The following is a 24,055-nucleotide window of genomic DNA, read 5'->3' as shown; positions in this document are numbered from 1 at the left end:
TTTTTTTTTCTTCCCCTTTTACAGTCATAAAAGGTCTTTAATATGACTGACTGATCACTGGTTTAAATGTGTTTTAGGAATTTTCAGCTATGTTGCTTAAAAATCTGATGTTATAAAAAAATCATTTGTGTTTTATGAAAAACACAAAGTGGTCAATGTAATAGTTCACATTCTTACGAGGAAGTAACAGAAATAGTCACTTTAATTATTACATTACAACAGAGAAGACCACTACTCTCATCACTCCTAAGATACTTTTAACATTAATGGATGAAAACACATGTAGTTCACATTTTCATGTACTGACAAAAGAATATATAATCTGCTTCAACTCATGTATTCCGCCTTTATCAAAATGCACTACACTGTCTCAATATAAAGAATCAAAATGTTGTGCGGTGCTAAAGTTGGACACCTAAACTAAAAGTATTTTCAATATCAATGGTGCATATAGTACATCAGACTGATTTCCTGGCTGGTGGTGTTGTGATAGACAAAACTGAAGTATTATGACATTATTTTAGTAATAAATACTGCAGCAAAGCAGAAGATGCGTTCAAGAATATCCAAAATTTATCACAACACCTTGAAAGGGCAAGATGTTAAGACTTGCTTGTTTAAAAAAAAACACTTATTTCCAGGCAATTCTCTTTACACGGTGTTCATAAAATGTACAAAAAAAAACAAAAAAAAAACATCCAATAAAAATGAGACTTATCATCTGAAGTAGTGATTAATCTGAATTATTCTGGGTACTGATTAAAAGTACAAGTTTATGAAGAGTCCCTAAAGGCAGCACTATGCGGAAGGAAGCTGGTTCGGCGCCATATTTAATACGTTAGAAGCTAGCTCGTATTAGCTGTTTACAAACTTTGAACTTCAGGCGCTAACCTTAAGCAAAGCCTCAACTCAACCGAAAATGAATGTGCTAGATCATGTACGGGATATGGCTGCTGCCGGCCTTCACTCTAATGTTCGGATATTGAGCAGTTTGTTGCTGACAATGAGTAATAACAACCCGTAAGTAACATCACATTGGGGTCTGACTATTTCCTGGAGGGTCCGCTCATATACCAATGGTTACGTTTTTAGCTGTTGTCAGTGGTGGTACAAAGATACACATAGAAAGTTCTAACTGTTAAATAGTGAAGGCTTATAAATTGATAAAACCCGTCTTTTAGGCAACACTCAAATTCAGATGTGCACATAGATAATAGTTAAAGTATTACATTTGTACGAAACACAACAAATGCTTCGTTCCAGAAAATAGTCGTATGTAGTTTGTCCTACATCTGTTGTCTTCTACGAGTGAAGCTTAAATGGCTATTACTGACGTGCTATTTCTTTGACAGCTCTCAGTTTAAGTACCATCGATTGAACATATTAAGTGGCACTTCAACAGTGGCACTATCAACGTATAGTTATGTTTGTTTTGATGCAGGTTGAAACGGTATGCAGTAACGATCAGACTGGATACTTTTATTCTTAGTGTTCTATTGCTATGGGATGTTAAAGAACGGTGGAAGAAATAGTATAATAATATTGAAAAAAGTACAGTAAGTGCTTTTGAGATTTAGTGAAACAACAATATAACGTGTTTAGATACATTACATAATAATATATACATCCTGCCATGGGCAGTTGACACATTCAAGATATTTGCTTCTGCAAGTACAAGTTTTCAGATGAAAGATTTTGTGCAATAAAAAGGTATTCTCAGAAATCACTATTAGTCTAATTGTGCCAACTTTAAAAGAAGTATCTTATCTGTATCTATATTTTGGATCTATGTATATGTCTTATCTATATCTGTTCAAGGGAGCTGTTGTCACCGGCCCAGAAGTACCAGCTGCTGGTTTACCATGCCGATGCCATCTTTCATGACAAAGAGTACCGTAATGCAGCCTGCAAATACAGTATGGCACTGCAGCAGAAGAAGGTGCTCAGCAAAACATCTAAAGTTCGTACTTCTACTGGTGGAGCCGCGTCTAACATACAAGCACAGGTACATCAGCAACAACTGATTTTCTTTTTTCCCTCAGTTTTTTGATTATAATGAAAGCTGGCAGATTTCTTGAAGAATCTATTGCATTTTTGTAGATAGATGACCACAAAAAAAACAGTCTTTCATTCAGAGTTACATCGGTGACATGATGGCTTTACACTGTTTTTCAGAGTTTGCCCTCTGAAATTGAGATAAAGTACAAAATAGCTGAATGTTACACAATCCTGAAACTGGACAAAGATGCTGTTGCAGTGCTTGATGGGATTCCATCCAGACAGAGGACTCCAAAGGTAGTTATTTTGTTATTGTAATACTTATTCTTATTTCTTTTTTTCATTTTAAAGCACGTCATATACAAAGAAGTGCATTATAGAGGCACAATGCACCCTCTGCAATAATTTTGTCCTATACTTTACATCTACTTGTGAAGAGGTGAACTGTATTTTCTTGCTATTTGTTGTCTCAGATCAACATGATGCTAGCAAACTTGTACAGGAAAGCTGGTCAGGAACGTTCTGCAGTGACAAGCTACAAAGAGGTCCTCAGACAGTGTCCCCTTGCTCTGGATGCCATCATCGGTATGAAAAGACATCTTTCTGAGTTTTCATTACATATACAGACTGTAGTGTGAATACAGATATTGACCATGGTGGGCAGCAGGGAGGATGTTTGTAAAAGCTGGAATTGTTGCTTGGACTTTTTTATTGACTATTTCTGTGTGTGTGTTTTGTTTTGTCTTTTTTTCTTTCCAGGCCTTCTCTCTCTGTCCATCAAAGGAGCTGAAGTTGCATCTATGACCATGGATGTGATTCAGAGTATCCCCAACCTGGACTGGCTGTCTGTTTGGATCAAGGCTTATGCTTTCATACATGCAGGAGACAATCAAAGAGCCATCAACACCATCTGGTACACAGAACATTAATAATGGGTGTTATAATAACATGAGATTTTTATGGTATTGTAGTTGTTCCAGAAAATATCCTTGTTTCAAGGGCTCACTGTAGGGATCAGTTATTCTAATTATTATCAGTTAAAGGGATTATAAACAGAAGATTTATTTGGTTAAAATTTATTATGATAGAAATGGGAACATTTTAATTTAACGATTTGTTAAAAGTTTCTTTTTAAAATAAGTTGGAAAGAAAGAAAAGCCCTCAAAAAAATATGCACACATGTAATTCCCCTTCCATAAGTAAACGTACAATCAATAACTATTTGGCTGAACCCAAATACAAAGTGACTAATAGAAATATTCCACTGTTGTTTATTTGATGTGTGTCTCTTTGTGTCTCAGCTCTTTGGAGAAGAAGTCTCTGTTGCGGGATAATGTGGACCTGCTGGTTAGTCTGGCAGACGTTTACTTCAGGGCCGGTGATACTAAGAATGCCATCCTCAAATTTGAACAAGCCCAGATGCTGGACCCGTACCTCATCAAAGGTGAGCTACACAATGAGCCATGTGGTAAGGATAGGTATGATAGGAAACTATGCAGAAGAGTTTTATTTTAACAAATGTAGTCACAGTTAAGGTACTACACAGAATAGAAGTTAGAAACACCATGAAATTTGTTACAGTTAATTGAAAGTTATAACGGCTCATTTGAAAGAGCAAGTACGAAGAGTAGAAAGAATAGGATGAACATTAAAATATAGTAGTGTGTTTCCTTTTCTTATGTGTATGTTCAGTCATATACATTCTTGTCTTTTATTTAAAATGGAATAGAAAAATTGATTGAAAAAGCATGCAATGACTACTGAAGTGAAATATAACTAATGTGGAGTGTGTTTGTAGGGATGGACGTGTATGGTTACCTGATGGCACGTGAGGGACATTTGGAGGATGTTGAAGTCCTGGGTGGGCGATTGTTTAATATCTCAGACCAGCATGCTGAACCTTGGGTCATCTCTGGGTGAGTGGACAGCAGCTGTTTAGGTAAAATAGACATATATCTTATTGGACAAAGTGTAATGTTCTTGCATTCTTTTGTGTTTGTTTGTGCAGTTGTCACAGCTTTTACAGTAAGCGTTACTCCAGAGCTCTTTACCTCGGGGCAAAGGCCATCCAGCTGAACAGTAACAGTGTGCAGGCGCTGCTCCTGAAGGGGGCAGCGCTGAGAAACATGGGCCGAGTTCAGGAAGCCATCATCCACTTCAGAGAGGCCATGCGTTTAGCTCCCTGTCGACTTGACTGCTATGAAGGTTTGACTCTTAAACCTCTTCTTTTCACCATCAGATGTTGGACATTTCTTTTTTTCTGGCGCTGAGTTAATAACATTTGCTCTTTAGGTCTGATCGACTGTTACCTGGCATCCAATGGGATTCGAGAGGCGATGGGAATGGCCAATAACATCTATAAAACTCTGGGGGCCAACGCTCAGACCCTGACCATTCTGGCTACAGTGTGCCTTGAAGACCCTGTGACTCAGGAGAAAGCCAAAACGCTGCTGGACAAAGCGCTCGCCCAGAGACCCGACTACACCAAGGCCGTGGTCAAAAAGGCCGAACTCCTCAGTAGGTGTCAACATGCATACTTACTAATCCATCATCAGAAAAAGGCTGTTGCTGAATGTAAGGGTAAAATGAAACTGTTCTGTCTTTTGTAAAAGGCCGGGAGCAGAAATATGAAGAGGGCATTGTTCTCCTCCGAAATGCCCTGGCCAATCAGAGTGACTGTGTCCTGCACAGAATGCTGGGAGATTTTCTGGTGGCAGTTAATGATTATCAAGAAGCCATGGATCAGTACAGTATCGCACTAAGGTGAACACCTGCATCTGATATTCAGTTGTATTTCCATAGAGTGATTTACCAGGGTTTATAAGTGAAATTTAAGCCGATTTCATGTCATGGTGGTAAAAAAAAAAATTAAACAAGTGCTGCCAGGCACAACAAATCCCACCCATTACATGTATTGTAGCTTATTTTGGCATCAATCCAGCTGATGTCATCTTGTCTATGTGTGTGCTGATGTCAGCATATCAATTACTACTATATATGTGCCAAGTTTGAAGTCAATTGAAACAAAATTGATGTTTTTTTAGACATGTGAAATGTTGCCAATTATAAGTAAATGGCAGAAAAAAAAGATTTAAAAAATTTGAAGTTTGACCTACTTTTCCCAAAATGTAGTGACATCTATTCTGGGTCACTGGCAATCTATAAACCCAGTTTGGTATGAATTCAACCAGTAGTTTTGCTGCTAGAGTGTTAACAAACAAAGAAACAAACCAAACCAAAAACAATACCCCTTGCCTCCCCTTTGGGGGGGCAGGGTAATAAATACAGAAAGTTACCGATTGACTTCTCTAGATGTAAATACACAGCAGGTGGCTTTTTACAGTGGCATTTTAATTTATTTTTTTTATTTCCCATTTGAGGCTTTAAATTTGTTACACTCAGCCAAGCACTAAATACACTGTTTTAAAGCCACATCTTGTCATAGTTGCATTTATACTATTAAATGTTATTGTTAAATAAAATCTTTAACTTTTTACTTTGAGTGGCGGTAGTGCCTGGGTTTACTGATAAATTGAAACTGGGCTGCACATTTTGTATTAGTGGTTATTCCTTCCCTGTTGGTTTTATCACATTTAAAAGAGACTTAAAATAATGCAATTTCAAGTAATGTCAATGTCATTGTCTAATCAGATCAGTCAAATTATGTCAAGGACATATTAAGGCCTAAAGTTTTGGCAGAAATGTTGTTTGTTGAAACTAGTCAAAGCTCTAAATGAAGTGTTTTCTGTTGAGATATTCTCATTCCGTCTGTTTGCTCTTTAAGTCTGGATCCTAACGACCAGAAGTCACTGGAGGGGATGCAGAAGATGGAGAAGGAGGAGAGTCCCACAGACGCCACGGTGGAGCTGGACGGAGACGACATGGAGGGCAGCGGGGAGGACGGGGACCTGGAGGGCAGCGACAGCGAAGCGGCTCAGTGGGCCGATCAGGAACAGTGGTTTGGGATGCAATGACCTCCGACCTTTACGTCACCATCAGCTGACACTCTGCAGCCTTCAGACTCCAGGGACGGGATACGAGACTGATCACAAACACAGCTCTGATGTTTGTGTCTCTGGATGAACTGATGCCGGGTTTGCAGTTCAGCTCCTGGACTAACAGTGCTTTTATGGAAAAGCAGCTTGATGGAAAAACTCCAGCCATTTTCAGCCCAGTGTTTTACTCCCCCCTCCATCATCATCATCATCATCATCCTGACAATCTTCTTCAGCTACTTCACTGAAGAGATACTTGAGGTTTGTCAGCTCATTCTCCACAGCTGAAATCCACAGCCATCTTTTTACACCTTCATTTGTTCGTGGTTTTATCTTCAACAGTTTGGCATTATCAGAAAAATGAACTATTTAACATGAAAAGACTGCAAAGTAAGAATCGATATATATGTATAAAGAAAGACTTCCTGAATGCTTTATCGTTAAGTCTAAAATGGCTGGTGTTGTTTTACAAGTCACAGAACAGACAGGAGAATAATTTACATTCTGACTCAGTCGTTGCTGCAGAAGAAATGAGGTGTTACTGCATCCAAGACTCAGAAACCTTAATTTGCCATGTTTGTATCTGACAGGATTCTGTGAAAAAATGAAAATGTACCGTACTTCTGTTAGTTAAAAATACTAATTTGATCACATTTTTGTCATGTTTTGTTGTTATGCTGCCTTGTGTTTTTCAAAAGAACCCCATACTTAATGTAGAAAGTGTTACATTTCAAGACAAATGTTAATAATATTTTGTACATATTTTTTAAATGTATAATAAAAATCATTACACTCTGTTGTCCAGTGTCATTACATTTGGACATTTTTAAAGTACATTCAGTCATTTTTCATGTCAAAATTCACCATTCACATTTTTCAGGTTTATTTGGCATTGAGTACAAGTGAATAGATTACCCAAATAAATGTGTTAATACTAATAACACATGTATTATTAGTGTAGTATTATTAGTGTTATTGTGTTAATACTAATACCAAGTTAATACTATGTTATATTTTAAATGCTAAGAGTTGAACTGAAAGTGACCTAATGAAAGTAAATGTAAGACACAGTAAATAAGAAAAGCTAAATATATATATATATATATATATATATATATATATAAGCACCTGAGATTAAAGGCTGGTAACAGTTCAGCTGTATTAAAAATAACCAACAATTTTAGACGACTATTAGTGTAATAATGAACTTACAGCATGTGAGTGAAATAGAGGCTTTGGTGAGGAGAGATTATTCCCAGACTGAACTTAAACATGAAACACTTCTGAAGTACATTAAACTACATGAATGTGGAGGACATCAGAGACTACTACTACTACTACTACTACTACTACTACTACTACTACTACTACTACTTTACAATATACTATTTGTTCTCTCCAAAAAAAAAATCAACAGAACTACTTCTGTCTTCTGATGTTGAACTCAGTCACTGGGGTCATTCATCTCCAGGTTCTTTCACATAAAACTGCCTTTTTGGGAGCTTTTTGTTTGTTTTGCATTTTGTTTTCATTGTGGGGCAGACTGAGGTGAATCATAGGCCATATTATAGCCCATGTTTTAGCAGATCAGTGGAACTTGATCTTATCTGATTGATCTTATCTGGTCATCAGACTGTTTAACTCCACCTTCTAAGCACATTATTAGAATTACACAACTATATTTTTGCACACTTATATGCATTTCTCTAATTATCAAATTGATAATATATTGTCTAGTACATATTGTACAAATGGTGTTCTAATTTTGTGTCTTAATAGAGTGTTAAAACACACACACATATAGATATACACATATTTGTTTGTTTACCATATACTGTATACACACACACACACACACACACATATATACATATATATATATATATATATATATATATATATATATATATAAATATATATATGTATATGTATATATATATTTTTTTTTTCCCTGTTCTTTTTTTTTCTGTTGTATTGATAATTACTTTCTTGCTACTTTTTTTATTATACTTAATTATATAATTTCCACCTAGGATTAATAAAGTATTCTGATTTTGACTTGAATCTTATGACAAACCAGGAAAAAAATGCAAACCATCATTTAAGGATAGAGAAGAAGAAATACCAGTATTTCTTGTATTTCTTGCACTTTTTCCTCTTTCTTTTCAGGCCTGAAAATAACACAAATTAAATTCCAAACATCAGCCTCAGAACTCTGCATTAAAGACACTGGACAGACTGTTCAGAAACTCTTCATGTTTGACAGTTTTTATTCATGTGATACATTGTACAATCATCTCTGAAAATACAGTACAGCAGTTTGGCACAAAATGCCAAAGGAGGGACAGCCTGCTGCTCGTATGCTAACACCGCTGCATTCCCAGATATGGCAAAATCTGCTCCAAACATGTCGCACATCTCAGTGCAAAGAAGAAAAAAACAACAAAAGTCTGTTTGGTTTTTAAATATCCCATAAAAGTATTTCCTTAGGAAAGATGAACCGTGTTTTTGAGCTTATTTAACATTTGTACTATCTGACGAATGTCTAATCTATGTACCAATACTATACATCGTCTATGACACAAGTCTGGTAAAACAGATGGCTGATTCAGCGGACATGCACCATGGAATAATGTACATTTACTGTACACGGTACTAAGATCTTTGTCTAAAAACATGGCATGAGATCTGGTTCTTATCTAAGGCTCTTCATGCAGGACAATAGAAGGACTGCTGAGATGGAACTGGCTAGTTTTCATCAGACGTTTATTCATGGCCGTTTCAGAAAAGTGACATGAGGATGATGATGATGATGAGCCCTGTCTTCACTGTATTTAAACTGACATGCAGCTCTTGTAAGATGTGCTGCCCGAAACACACATGCACAACACAAAACAAAACCAAAGATTCGGCAAGGAATTTAGAGGAGAGGCAGCTTACTTGGCCTTCACTGCAAAGAGAGAGAGAGAGAGAGAGAGGAAGAAATCAATGGATACAAAAACCAACTGAGCAGCAAATCATTTCAGCTCATCAAATACAGCTCTGGAAATAATCAAAAGACCAACGGTTTTACTACTCTGGTGGAGTTCTCATGTCTGTACTTTTTAAGAGTTGTGCCAATAAACAGCTTATTACCTTAAATGCATTATTTGGTCCCTAGAAGACCTAAACAGCCACATCTAATGATCTAAAAAGTTTAATAATTATTGAGTACATTGAAATAATTCAGGTAAAATGCAGTCTCTCAGCAGCATCAGATGTGTTGAAGACGTTAGTTTTTGTATTCAGTTAATGATATGTTTTGCTAAAAAAGTCACTTTTTCTTCAGTTTTCCTTGTTATGATATAATATCTTTGAATTTACTCTGAACTCATCTACATGATTAGTAAATTAATTTATGAAAATACCTGATTTTCACTAAAAAATGCACAGTGCAGAGGACAATATTATAATAAATAGTGATAAATCACTTTAGAACGGTTAAATATAGAGGACAATTAATTTACAAGTCACCAAAAAAATAGGTTTGTTTATGTGTTTTCAATAACACAAGCGTAAAACAGAGGGATTTATCAAATGTACATCTCTAAAATGGGTCATTCATCTGTTCAAGAACACACTGTAAGCCCTGTAATATCATAAAATGGCAGTTTAAATAACTTTTGGGAAAATTTAGAGCATTTATTTGCTGAAGATGACAGTTGGCCGAATTAACAAAAAGGCAGTGTTTTCAGAATTTGTTAAATAACGAAGAAAAACAAGTCTTTTTTTTTTTTTTAATTTCTAAACAGCACAAAACTCATTTTAACTTAGTTAGGGCTGCAAGTAATGATTATTTCTCAATTATTCAAAAGTTGTTTTTGATTTATAAAATATCAGAAAATGGTGAAAAATGACGATCAGCGGCTCAAATGTCACTGCGAACGTACACAACTAGATACTTTCATAGAGGAGAAAAGAAACCACAAAATATGAATTTGAATCACCGCAGGAACTGATTAAAACAGATCCTGGTGCAGAAAACAGAACATCTTCCTTATTATAAACAGTGTAAAATAGAAAACTCAGTGATCTATGGTGGAATCAGAATATTTGTAGATTAATTTAAGTTTTTAACTAATCAACTGATTAATAATCTTGATTTTCACTCATTACTTTCATGAGTTTTGTCAATGTTCAGTGTTCTACATTACTTTTGGCTGCTTTTGCAGAAATGCAAGCAGTTTCTTAGATAATTTATGATCACGTTCACAGGTTTTCAGTCTGGTTTTTCATAATGGTCTCTTAATTTTTTTCCCCCAGAGCTGTATATTAAGGCCATGCTATGGGGAAGCAGATGAGACAAGACAAACATAATAAAAAAGCTATGTATAAATAAGAAATTACAAAAAAACCCGAAAACAAAACATTGCCAAGATGCTAATGTGATAGTACAGGGCATTTAAATATCATACTGCCAGTGTAGATCTAAAATAACCACAATTAATGACAATCTGCCAGTTTTAGATATAATTTTAACTCAGTGTTTCTGGCACTTTGTGACAGTAAAAGGCATCACTGAACAAACAAACTCCAACTCCTGAAAAGCATCATCTTAAAACCTTCTAACCAGACACACACCATATAGACAAAAGTATTGGGACACGTTGAATTCAGGTATTTTTTTTCTAACAGGGGTCTGGGATAGAAAACAATAATGACAAATGTCATAATATAGTTTTATATTTGCATTGGTTAGTTTGGTTTAAACTGTTATCTTTGCTTCCACAATGCCTCAGAGATGGTTTTACTACATGTCTTGCAACACTAATTTTATTCTATCTTTTTTAACCATGACTATGATTTTAAATGTTCTACCTGTAAACTTCTGAAATATTTTTCATGCACTGACTGTACATATTAATTTTCCACCACAACTAACAATCTACTTTCTTCACATCTCATTTATGAAAAAAAATAATCACCCATTAAACTTTCAGTATTGATATTTATATCTCAATTCAGCATGGACAGGACATCGTACAGCTGTAGCCATGATGTGTCCCAGTAGTTTTGTCCATATAGTTTACAAACATCATTATTTCCCTAAAAATATTTTAGAAATTTAGAGGTAGAGCATTTATAATCATAGTCATGGATAAAAAAAACAACAACAAAAAAACAAAATCCATGTTGAGAGAAATCAAGTAAAATCATCTCTGAGGCATTTTGGAAGCAAAGATAACAATTCAAACCAAACTAACCTGTACAATTCAAGGATATTTTTCCCAATATAAAACTATATAATGACATTTGTGTCATTACTGTTTTGTATCCCAGACCTCTGTTAGAAAAGAAACACCTGAATTCAACATGTCCCTATACTTTTGTCCATATAGTGTATGTGTTCAGCTGTTTTTCCTACATTTCATGGGTGATGACAGCCACATAAAGATGAGAGCGTTGGTTTTTCATGCAGGTCAGCGTGTACTCACTCAGCGGGTAAACGGTGGAAGGCATTGGGAGAAACAACAGTTAGCATTACAAAGAAAAAAAAACAAAAAAATGCACTCGCTGGCCTGGTATTATTGGAGCAGGCATGCAGAGAGGCTATAGTCAACTAGTGGGAGAGATATAAAGTATTTGACAGTCACAAAAAAATAATAATCTATACAGAGAGTCTAGTTTGTGCGCTATGTACAGATATACAGACTCCTCCAATGACCACATGTCGCTCTTCTTCTTCTGCTGTTGTGCTCAGTTAATATGACTTCGAGCCTCTTGGTGCCTTTTTTTTTTTTTTTTCTTTTTTACATATTCAAGTACAGTATGTGCACATTTTACATCCATTAGAAATTTTACTGGAATTAATTAAAAAGCTAAATTAAGACTGAAAATTGAAAGATGTGATTTAAAAAATTGAAAGACAAAGTGTTTTCTTCAAGTAAACACATTTAACAATAGGCCTGAAACAACGCATTATGGAAAAGCATCATTTTGGGTAATAACTTGACAAAACGCAACATATATAATAATATACAGTCGCGGGAAAAAAAAGTCATCAAAAACAATGGTTATGCAATCAAGTACTAACTCCTGTGTGTATCATGTGACTAAAACAGACGGAAAAGAAAACGTGGAATGCCTAAAAGCACTGTTTTTGTCAGTACAATGCCATAGATACTGATGTAAGAACTGAAGTGATTTTGGTTATTATCAAGAAAACATGGAAATGAATAGATATCAGCTCTGAAATTAAACTAGTATGAGCTATTTTTGTTGTTATCATTATATTTGTCCAAAAAAATGTACCTTTAGTTGTACCAGGCATTAAAATGAACTAAAAAAAAAACTGGAATGACCTTTTTTTTCTACCAGTGTCAATATGCTGGTGAATTTACATGACCATTCCAAATAAAGATACAATTAAAAAATAAAAAGAACAATAAATTGAAGAAAACAAGGGGTGGGGTAATAATATTTTCCACGACGGTATAATAATACTCCCATTATTGAAAAACACTGAATATTTGCCATGTGCTCTACATGTTGTGGTAATAAACAGCCCGGACAATATGTAATCAATTGTTCTGCATTTTGTAATAAATGACTGAATATTGCGTTTTTTTTATTGTTATTATCAAATATAGGTGTTTTGGTAGCTACATTTTAAATAAACTGAAGCTCTCAGTGATCGTTTTGTGTTAAAAATCAAAAACTGCCTGAAATAAAAGCAGGAAATCCTTTTTTGTGGTCAGATTTTGTCATGAAGTCCCTGAGTTTTGACTGCGTTAGTGAGATAAATATGACACTTTTGCTGCTTTTATGTGTTGTTACCTTTTCCCATAGAGGTGGAATAAAATATTATTACCACTTCTCACGAAACAATTGTGTGTTTTATTCTTGATAAATTGGAAAGTATATAATCATTGCACTGCGTTAAAGATGATTACTGATGTGTATAAATAGGAATAAAAAGAGGAATGTGCCTGAAACCTAAATTATTCCAACTTTATGGGAAACAGTGTATTTAGAAGATGATTAGAGTAAACTGTAGCATTAGTTTGAGTCAGTATTTGGGGCGTTTAATTTAGCTGAACTGATGCAAATGCAATGTACAGATGATGTACAGATAATAAACTGAATTTTCATCACTCATTGGTGACAGGCTGACCCACCTACAGTGAACTGTTGGCTTAAAATTAATACAGATATTTATATGGTGCAAAGACTTATTTAATTTATATACTGTAAGATTTTCAAAATGTACAAATATGTTGGAATTTGAATTTTTGTAGCTTTAAATCCCCTTTATTTTCCTTCGGCAGTGTTCCGTTCTATGCCATGTTAAAAGCTGTGTTTTCTATGCAGATATAATATTTGTTTTATCGATGCTATAGACGTTGATTTTCTGCAAATACTTTTTTTTTCACATTAAAGCAGAACACACACTGGTGGAGTTAGTATCACAATAAATGACTGTGTCCCATTTCAGTTACGTCTCAGGCCTTGGGTGTGTTCATTTCTTTACTAACAACGAAACTAAATGGAACAGAGCTGTTGTTAATGTCCTCACTAACCTGCGCCTTGGCTTTGATTTAAAAATAAACATACTGTGTACTGTGAAAAATGTGTAATGCATTGCTGTTTTATTGCCATTATTAGGAGAAAACTGCTTAACCCATAAAGACCCAAACATCCATCACCAAAACCATTAACTGATCTAAACTGTTTAATACCTATTGACCCACGAATCCTATCAATACATGTAAATAATTGGTGTAAAATGTCGTTTGTCATCTTTTCATGGTCATCAGATATGACCCATTTGGACGTTCAGAGGCTCTGTAGTTACCGTGGAAACAGTCATCTTCTACAACATTGATTCACCGGTAAAACCCATGGAGTTGGATCAATGACAGTGGATGGAAATGATCGGTTTATGTTCAGTTATTGATATATTTTACTGAAAGTCACATTTTCTGCAGTTTTCTCTGTTTTTTTTTTTTTTTATATAAGTCTCAACTTTAATATGAGCTTTTATGAACATCTACATAATCAGTAAATTAAATATAGAAAAATACCCGATTTATACTGATAAAACGCAAAATACAGAGGATAATATTATAATAAACAGTGTTAAATCTCTTAAGAAAGCTTAGATATGGAGAAAATTTCATTTGGTTACTGACACAGAAGTAGCGCTGGGACTTTATGGGTTAATAAAAAAAAAATCAGATATGGCAAAAAAAAAAAAAAAATCACTATATGTAATAAAAAAAGACAAAGGAAAAAAGAAAAAAGAAATTCCAGAGGAAATTTAGTACATAAACAGTTCAAGCTGTGTAATACCACATTAAATTTACAACATTAATTAACCTTAATTAGGTCAGTAATACGCATTAAATAAGTTGTAGCGTATGTGTCTAGTCATCATTTACTAATAGTGATCATTCATTTATGCTGTATTTACATCAACTAACATTAACTAACAGTTAACTAATGGGTGAGTTACAAATAGACTGATATTAACCTTACATATATGATATAAAAACACTTTTCCCTTTTTCAAGACAAGAATTTCAAGACAAAGAGTTAATATTCATTCGTTACTTAATTAATATAAACCCTCAATAAATGTTAACATTTATTACATTTACTTAATATTTGTAATTGTATTAACTGTTAGTTAATGTTCATAACTACATTAAAAATACATTTTTTGAAACTAATGTATAAATTAATGCCATAGTTCACATGATCAGTAGTAAATGATCACTAGACCCATGAGTTATTAATGCTCATCATTATTATCATTATTATTATTAACTAATGTTTATGAATGCACCGTTACTGTGAAGTGTACTGCAAAGCGGACATTTTGTCAAGTTGTTACCCGAGCTGTTTTTATAGAAGGCGTTGTTGAAAATCTTGAATTTAAAAACTGTTTTAACTCAAACCGGTAACACATTGATGTCCTCTCTTCCTTCCAACAACAAAGAAATAAAAAAAAAAAAAAATAGACTGTGTATAGAATAGAAATAGAATGTAAGAGAATGTGTGAGGATTTTTTTTTTTTACTGCAAAATAAGGGATGCATACCTCAACACTTAAACTGATAAAATATGAAGTGTAGTTAAGACAGATGGGTAATAATGATAATAATGGTCATATGAACAGCATTGAGGTAGCTGTGTTCTGCCTAATGCAGAAAATAATGAACGGAGATGCATGGAGCTCAAAAAGGACGAAGACAGATTCACTCCAGGGCAAAGAAACTCAAGTGTTCGCCCAGTCTTAGTTCTGTACTGTACGCTCCTTGGAAGTACACCTCAGTCCACACATTCATGACCCCGCAGCCCCTCCCCAAATTACAAAATATTAATTATTATTATTATAAAATAGTGTAAATTCTCTGTACAGCTCAACACACAGCTCTGATACGGTGGGCCTCATCTAACTGCTCAAAAAAGGAATAAAAAGGGAGAAGCTTAATGGTTAAATAAAACACATGGACATAATGTCAGTCAAAGTCATTAAAATATGACTAAAGCCCCCCCCTCCCCAAAATATGTACTGGTGAAAATGTCCTAAATACAAAAGACCTGACAGCATACAGACCGGACTGTCAGAGCAGGTGCAGGTGTCGACTCTACGTTGTTCCGAGTTAAAGTAACTGTTAGAGGTGTGTGTTAATGTCCACGTCACACTGGTGCACAGGGAAGGGGGTGAACTGGAGTCAGTCAGGGCCAGAACATGGCGGATACGTTAGTGTCGGTGCTGTAGATCCACAACACCAGGGGCAGGGAGATGGCCACGAACGGCCACGAGATGCCGTCGGCGCATGCAGACAGAGAGCAGCCTTTTCTGGCCGGTTTCTCCAGCTGGTTACCGAACTCCAAGTAGTTCCTGGCCATAAACTTTAGCAGCTCGTCCAGCAGGATGACGGGCAGCGAGATCTTCAGCACCATCATCCACTGAGTCGTGTCCAGAGGCGTGATCTGGAAGATGACCTGAGAAAAAAAAGACAACACTGTTTTTTGAAAGGAATCAACATTTTGGAGCAGGAGCCACATTCAGCCCAATATGATCTCCAACGGGCTGGACCACTAAATTAATAAGATAAAAAACCTCTAAATACAGGGTTCATACACATTTTTCAAAGTTAAATTCTAACACTTTTCAAGCACTTTTAAGGGTCATTTTCAAATTTTTCCAGCACAGCACCTAATTGTTGGGGTAAAATACGTATCTACAGGAATACATACGCTCATGATAATTTATAATTTATAATTAATAATAATAATTTATTTCACTTTTTATCACAATGATGTAAATTGTATTATGCTATAAACATCGTAAAACTAGAAGCACTCCGCCAAGGCAGATCAGTGCCCCGGATTCGGATGAAAATTTCAGGAAATGTTGATACTGGCACACGGAACAAATGATTAAATTTTGGTGGTGATCGGGGGTGGGGGGGCACTGATCTACCTTGGCAGAGGTCTGTGCTGTCTTTTCTAGAAAAGCACTTGTAGAGCGCAGACCTCCACCAAGGCAGATCAGTGGGCCCCCCACCCCCACTCACCACCAAAATTTAATCATTTGTTCCTTGTGCCAGTATCAACATTTCCTGAAATTTTCATCCAAATCTGTCCATAACTTTTTGAGTTATCTTGCACACAGACAGACAGGCAGACAAACAGACAAACCAACGCTGACAAAAACATAACTTCCTTGGCGGAGGTAATGATGTTTCGTAACAGCAAAAAGTTTAGAAATTAAAAAAAACACACACAAAGTTTTATCAAAACAAGTGGAAGCCACTTGGAATTCTTCAGACACACTCCCACCAAAGACTAAGATAAAAATGAACCTGGAGTCGACCTGAGAGCACCTGGTCATTTACTTTTTTGGCACAGTTTTATTTTTCAAAATGTACCACCTCTCTGCAAGTAGCTTTGGCTTGGCATATTACCTGGCAGAGTTAATATTAAAAATAAACAAATATATCACATCACAGAGTTATTGTAGGCATTTTCAAGCACTTAAACTAAAATTCAAGCACTTTTCAGACCTTGAAAACACAACATTGAAATTCAAGTATTTTCAAGGATTTCAAGCACATGTATGAACCCTGTAAATATTGTCAACTCACAACTTTTCTCTATGTTTTAGAGTGAAAAAAGTAAAGATACAGTATGAAAATGTTTACATCTACAAACTATCCTTTAAAAAATGTGAACAACATGAACGTGAAATTTCTTAAGAAAATTAAGTGCAATTTTAACTATATTAATGCCTCAGCTGATCATTTACTCATGTTCATCACAACTTACAGATCCCAGTAGATCTACAAATACACAAAATATTTAGAATATTAATTAAATTGCCATTATTTCTCTGAAGACATTTCAAATTTGTATTTGTTCAGGTTATTCACATTTTTTGATAGTTTGTAAGCACACCTGAAAAGATATTATATAATATGAGAGGGAAGCGTGCATCCTTTGGAAAAATCTGGGGCCCCTTCATAGACATTCTGCCCTCTCTGGACCTGGTTGACCATGGTGATGTAAGCCTTCCTGGACTGGCTTCACATTAGCCCCTATAGGTTCTCCTTGTATAACTTCCTCATTGATGCATTTGTTGTGAGTAGTGTGTTGATTTATTTACATATGAATGTGTACAGATGGGTGCAAGTATGAACTATGTACATGGACTGTGTAGGTATATAAAGGAAAGGGGGGGTGGGGGTGGGAAAGGTTTATGTAATATTTTGGTTTTGTTTTGATTTTTATTATTATTCTCTTCTTTTCTCTTCTGATGTTCAAAAATCCTCCCTGTGTGGTGTATCTGTACGTTTATACATTTATGTATGTTCCCTCTGTAAAATGCTCACTGTAATGAACTGTAGATGTTTGCTAAACCATTTACATCCTGGAAGAGCTTCTGTTAATAAACACAAATCTTTATAAACATAGTTTGTAAAAGTAAATATTTTCATGTAATTTTACTTTTTTACACTAAAACAAAGAGAAAAAAATTGGAGTTGTCATTATATGTGGAACCTGGACTACAATGACATTTGACATTCTTGATTGTTAATATATTCAGTGTAATTTTTGCATTTCTGTGGGCTGGATTGGACACTTTAGTAGACTGATTTTGGTCCATGGGTCATTTGTGCTAGAGCAGGGGTGTCCAACTCCAGTCTTCAGGGACTAGTATCCTATATATTTTTGATATTCCCCTCCTCCATCACACCTGGAAGCCATTACATCATTATCAGGCTTCTGCAGAGCTTGATGATAAGCTGATTATTAATTGAATCAGGTGTGCTGGAAGAGGGAAACATCTAAAAAATGCAGGATACCGGCCCTCGAGGATCAGGACACCCCTGTTTTAGAGAGATGTTTATTCACTGACAGGGGTTTGTGTTACAGTAACTTACATTTATGATGTTTCAGGAATCAGAACAGTACCAGCTGATGGCAGGGGTTAACTGGCTTTATGGTTTTGATCCCTTTGTAACAAAATGAAGCAATTCAACTGTTTTATATTTCTGTAAGTGTCAACCAAACACTAAACTTGCTAAAAGATATTAATTTACTAAACAAAAAGGTGTTGGATTAGATAATTACTGCAGTGATTCATACGTCTCAGCTGGAAACAGGTCATTTAACTCTAACTGACGCAGTGAGTCGCTTCGGTTTGTTAAAGAGCATAAAGAATGGGCAACGTCTGGGTTGATGTGGCTCATTGGGCTCATGAAATAGTGGTTCAGGGAGCATGAGACATCATTTCCATTGGTTTTCAGAGTCCAGACCTGAAGCCCATTGATCTCAATCTTTGGGATGTGATGGAGATAACTTTCCACAGTGGTCCACCGCTCCTCTCATCAAAACCAGAACTCAAATAAGTTCATGTTGTAACATTTATTGTAGTATTTCGTGGCATAAAAGATGCTATAATAAATACGTAGCAAAACTAATGGGGTTCCATTAGCTACGTTCCATTGTTCCTTTTTCCAGGGTATCTGTAGGTTCGATGAAGCCAAATTTATGACTTTTCAAGGTGTCTTTGGTCAAATCTAAAACCTTACATTCACATCAATAACAGTACGATGGGCCTTATGGTTATTTCCTTGAACAGGTCTTAACTATGGTTCAGTCCATCTAACATTTCATTTCCATTTCTCCATGACTAATGTTTCTGTTACTGACGCTCAGGCTGCTAAAGCTCATACCTGAATCCCTCCACTCATGAATGATTGTCGGTATATTATATTCATTTACTTTAGGTCAGTAGCTGCTGTATGAAAAACACATCTACTTTTATACCACTGAGTTTCATTTGGTCCTCACAGTGTAATATAGAAGTGACATGGAGCTACAAGTAAAATAACTGGTCACTTAAATACATTATTATAATTTACAGGTTGTCAGTTTTCATTATCAGTGTGTTTGCTCTTTATCCAAATAAAAAATTCAGACATTTTCAAAACTGCTATTTGTTTCCCCAAGACCTTGACTTTATGTACTTTTATACTTGCGTTCCTACTTTTTTGGTTGAGATTGCACCTGTTGTGTGTAGAAGAAAAGTTAATCTTAATAAATGTAGGAATGAATGAAGGCATAAGTCGCAGTAAATTATGTTTTACTGACAGAAACATTTTCAAAACATATGAAAATCCCAAAGTGCATGGATATCACACAAACAAGATTCACTTAAATCATTCCAGTACCAACCGTTTAGTGCCTTCAAGTTTTTATAAATGTTATAAGTTATACCTCCTCCCACTTGTTTTCGAACATGCGAATGAAGTCACATTTTGTTTTCATATATATATATATATATATATATATATATATATATATATAAGTTTTTCATGTTTTCTCTTTCTAAGGACTACAGTAAGATTATTTTTTTTGTCACATATTGGAAATTAACTGAAACTAACTAATATACTTTCCTCATGAATTTTTATTTATCTTACAAGATTATGTGCCTTTGAGCATACTCTTTAACTCGACTACGAGAAAAAACTTTTTCCATACTTTGTTAAGACTTTCATACAAAATACTTTTCAAGGTCTGGAAAACAGCATTTCAAAATTCCATACTTTTTAAAACTTTCAAGACTTTACAAGCACCCTGATTATGTGTTTGTAATGAAACTATACAAACACTAGAGGGCTGAAAGTAATAGAGACTGTAAAAGCATTTAGCACCATCTAGTGAGAAAATAACTTGAAATGGATCTAACAGACAAAGAAAAGGAAACATGGACTGACCAAGTACGTGGATTGTGTTTAGAAACAAAGATATCAGAGCTGATGATTAATGATGTAAATTATGATATAAAGGTTTTAATGAGCAATAATAATAATAATAATAATAATAATAATAGTAATAATAATAATAATGGATTACATTTATATAGCGCTTTTCTATGAACGCATACTCAAAGTGTGTACAGTGGATCCATTATTCATTCACTCACACATTCACACTCTGGTGGTGGTAAACTACATTTGTATCCACAGCTGTCCTGGGGCAGACTGACAGAAGCACGGCTGCCAATTTGCACCTACGGCACCTCCGACCATCACCACCAAACATTCATACACCAGTGTGAGTAGCAGCACTGGAGGCAAGGAGGGTGAAGTGTCTTGCCCAAGGACACAACAGCACATGCCTGGGACAGAGCGAGATTCAAACTGCCAACCCTTCGGTTATTGGACAACCCACTCTACCGTCTGAGCCATGGCCGCAAACAGTATTTGGACTACTCACAGGCAGGGGTTCCACATAGAGGATGAGGAAGTGGAGGGACATGGAGAGGCAGATGGCCCCCAGAAGCCAAATGTTCTCCCAGGGGGGCATCCGCAGCAGCGACTGGTTCTCCGACAGACTGTGGACAGAACAGGACAGACGATCAGCAGATCAGACATGGTTTCTGCTCTTCAGAGGCTCCATGAGGCCGACATCATACTCGTACCTGTTGAGAGCGTTGCACATCTCAATAGTGACGAGCACCGACAGGGCCATGGTCATGGGGTAGGGGGATTCGAACACCTGGCAGTCCAGGCCGTCGAAGTCGGGGTTGTCTGGGGAACACTGGAGGAAGTGGCTCTGTGGGGGGGGGGGGGGCAGATGAGTGAGACTGGAGGCAAATCTAACACCGCCTGATGGATTTCATCTCAGACCCAAACACTCACCAGCTGGTACAGATTGAGCTGAGGTCCGTCTTCAGACAAAACGAACCACCAGGCAGCAGCTCCCACGGTGGCAGCGCCCACATAACCTGAGAGGATGGTAAATCGTCAACTATGATATCAATGAACTGACTCACTGATACTATAGACCAGGGGTGTCACAGGCATTTTAGCTCAGGGGTCACATACAGCCCAATATGAACTCCAGTGGGCCGGACCAGTAAAATAATAACATAATAACCTAGAAATAATGACAACTCCCAACTTTTCTTTATGTTTTAGACTGAAAAAGTAAAATTACACGATAAAAATGTTTACATCTACAAACTATCCTTTAAAAAATGTGAACAACATGAACAACCTGAAATTTCTTAAGAAAAGTAAGTGCAGTTTCAACAATATTATGCCTCAGTTAATCATTTACACATGTGCATTACTAAAGATCACAGTGGATCTACAAAGGAACAAAACCTTTAGTAACAGGCAGAATATTGTTAAAAATGCACATACTTAGTTCAGGGGTCACATACAGCCCATTTTGATCTGAAGTGGCCCGGACTAGTAAAATAATAACATATTACCCTATAAATAATGTCCGTGTAGGTTCTCATTTTCCCAGGTCATCATTCTTCTTGACAGTTCTTCTCGGTTCAACTGGACTGGTTTAGCTCTTTTAAAAATGTTTCATCTCTCATCCAAGAGACTTCTTCAGAACTCAGAATTGAACTGTGGAAGTCTCTTGGATGAGTGACGAAATGTTTTCAAAAGAGCTAAACCACACCCTATAGGCCTGATTTTGTTTTCACAAATCAGTGATTGTGTTGTATGGAAAAGATTACTCCTTACTTGTACATAGTTTTTCCTCTTTTACATGGTTATCTGACATAAAACAAAAATATCATTCAGGCATTCAGAGCAGACAACAGATGTATGATATATACATATGATGAACTGAATGAGAATGTCTGATACTGAATGTCAATATAAAATAAATTACAAAAAAAGGAGCTAAACCAGTTCAGTTAAAACCAGAATTACCTATAAATAATGGCAACTCCAAATTTTTATCTTGGTTTTAGTGCAAAAAGTAAAATTAAATGATCAGATTTTTGACATTTTCAAACTATTCTTTTCCAAAAAATGCGAATAATTTGAAATGTCCTAAGAAAAATAAGGGCAATTGCAATAGTAATGGGGCAGCCATGACCTAGAAGGTTGAAGAGTCTGTGGTTGTGACTGAAGGGTCACTGGTTTGATTTCTCGGACCGGATCCCCCATTTGCTCCCGGGTGCCTGATAAGGCGAGCCCACTGCTCGTAGTATGCAAAGTTTGATGCAAGCATGATCTAGTGACGGGTTAAATGCACAAGGCCAATTTCGGTGTGTGGTGCAAGTGCATGTCTACATGTGTGATTCCTACTGATAAATAAAATTTTTTAATTCTAATTATTATTAATATTGTCATGACGTTGGAATTTGAAACTAAAATGGGTTTGACGGCCTTGCCTGTTAATATCTTCAGTGTTATTTTTGCACTTCACAAATTCATCCCACAGGTCTGACTGGAACCTCTGGTGGGCCATGGGCCATATGTTTGACACCCCTGCTATAGACATAAAAACTGCTGTTAACGGACCTCCAATGGCCAAGTATCTGAAGAAGAGCCATCCGGAGATGAGCGGCTCCTTAGCGTTGCGAGGGGGCTTCTCCATAATGTCCAGATCTGGGGGGTTGAAGCCCAGAGCTGTGGCGGGGAGGCCGTCTGTGACCAGGTTGACCCAGAGCAGCTGGACTGGGATCAGAGCCTCAGGGAAGCCAAGAGCAGCAGTGAGGAAGATGCTGAGAGAAAGAAAATTCCAGTTAAATTCAGATGAAACAGCTTCAAGATCCAGAAGGAGATGAAACCGAACACTTGGACTTCCATCCATGTTTGGTCTGACATGGATTTACTTTGGCTGTAAATGACATTTTCTTTTATACACCACCATCTTTGCTGCTGCAGTTATTTCTGAAAACATAATAAGTAGCTGCAGTGGGTTCAGATAAACAGCCACTCACCAGACGACCTCCCCCACGTTGGAGGAGATAAGGTATCTGATGAACTGCTTCATGTTGTTGTATATTGCTCGGCCTTCTTCCACGGCAGCCACGATAGAGGAGAAGTTGTCATCAGCGAGGACCATCTCGGAGGCTGACTTGGCCACGGCGGTGCCAGAGCCCATGGCGATGCCAATCTCTGCCTTCTTCAAGGCCGGGGCGTCGTTCACTCCATCACCGGTCTGTAGAGAGATCTATTTACTCAGAGACCAGATACTGTATTTGTTCTAAAGCAGCAGTGACGAATATTAAAAACTGTTTCAAAGTTAATGACCCACAGCAGACTTGTTGTAATACTTCAAACTGTGCTCTTTTTTGTCTGTACATATTTATTGGTATTCATCCTATTAAGTGCAGCTTAAAATATTTTTGTATTTAGTTTTTGTATTTCTTATTTTAATCCTTACATTAAAGCCTGCTACACAGAATCAGAACTTTCTTCCCGCTCCCAGGGCTGTGAGAACAATACGACATCATTTTTGTTAATTGCACTGGTTGTTCTCTCGACACATCATTCAGGCAGAACTTTCCTCTCGTCTGGTGTGCGAGAACCATTGCACGATCGGTCAGGTGTTCGGAGCGTGGTGAATGGAAAATAGCAGAGGACCCCCCCATGAGTTCAACACTTGAATTTCTCGTTAAGTAAGAAATGTTTCGGCCACAAGGAACTTTGTTCTTGTTTTTGCCCTTGAGAAAATGAACATTTTTCTCTGTTCTTGCGGAGGATGTAGCATGCATTAATGTCACTATCTCTATGCTACTGTAAC

At 36.4% G+C, this 24,055-nt stretch overlaps 2 protein-coding genes across 4 annotated transcripts in view; one reads left to right on the top strand and one right to left on the bottom strand.

Moving 5' to 3' along the window:
• Positions 1-919: 919 nt before the first annotated feature.
• anapc7 (anaphase promoting complex subunit 7) lies at positions 920-6,598 on the top strand. The gene is made up of 11 exons (XM_030144118.1): positions 920-1,020; positions 1,819-2,005; positions 2,176-2,295; positions 2,472-2,583; positions 2,758-2,911; positions 3,300-3,442; positions 3,797-3,914; positions 4,007-4,203; positions 4,291-4,515; positions 4,611-4,761; positions 5,783-6,598. The coding sequence occupies exons 1-11, from the start codon at positions 920-922 to the stop codon at positions 5,970-5,972; spliced, it is 1,698 nt and encodes a 565-aa protein (XP_029999978.1). The 3' UTR covers positions 5,973-6,598.
• A 1,640-nt stretch (positions 6,599-8,238) lies between these two features.
• LOC115425842 (sarcoplasmic/endoplasmic reticulum calcium ATPase 2-like) overlaps positions 8,239-24,055 on the bottom strand; it is a 73,659-nt gene continuing 57,842 nt past the window's right edge. Inside the window, exons 15-21 of one of the 3 annotated variants that reach the window (XR_003936281.1) lie at positions 23,250-23,470; positions 22,828-23,030; positions 21,196-21,281; positions 20,976-21,109; positions 20,771-20,888; positions 15,594-15,985; positions 8,239-8,943 (exon numbers count right to left, since the gene is read on the bottom strand). Coding sequence is in view for 2 of the 3 variants with exons in the window: in XM_030143638.1 (XP_029999498.1) it covers positions 15,716-15,985; positions 20,771-20,888; positions 20,976-21,109; positions 21,196-21,281; positions 22,828-23,030; positions 23,250-23,470 (1,032 nt within the window). In the remaining variant the exon portion in view is untranslated. Of the gene's footprint in view, positions 8,944-15,029; positions 15,986-20,770; positions 20,889-20,975; positions 21,110-21,195; positions 21,282-22,827; positions 23,031-23,249; positions 23,471-24,055 lie in introns of those variants that run through there. The other 2 variants (XM_030143640.1, XM_030143638.1) reach the window with 2 other exon arrangements.

This window comes from Sphaeramia orbicularis, chromosome 9 (assembly GCF_902148855.1).
Source record: "Sphaeramia orbicularis chromosome 9, fSphaOr1.1, whole genome shotgun sequence".
NCBI lineage: Eukaryota > Metazoa > Chordata > Actinopteri > Kurtiformes > Apogonidae > Sphaeramia > Sphaeramia orbicularis.
Note: the sequence above shows the minus strand (reverse complement) of the source record. Positions and strands in the feature narration are given on the sequence as shown.

Coding starts and splice junctions, on each gene's coding strand:
- anapc7 (XM_030144118.1), top strand. CDS start 920: ATGAATGTGCTAGATCATGTACGGGATATGGCTGCTGCCGGCCTTCAC. Junction 2,584..2,757: donor TGCTCTGGATGCCATCATCG/GTATGAAAAGAC, acceptor TTTTCTTTCCAG/GCCTTCTCTCTCTGTCCATC. Junction 2,912..3,299: donor AGAGCCATCAACACCATCTG/GTACACAGAACA, acceptor TTTGTGTCTCAG/CTCTTTGGAGAAGAAGTCTC.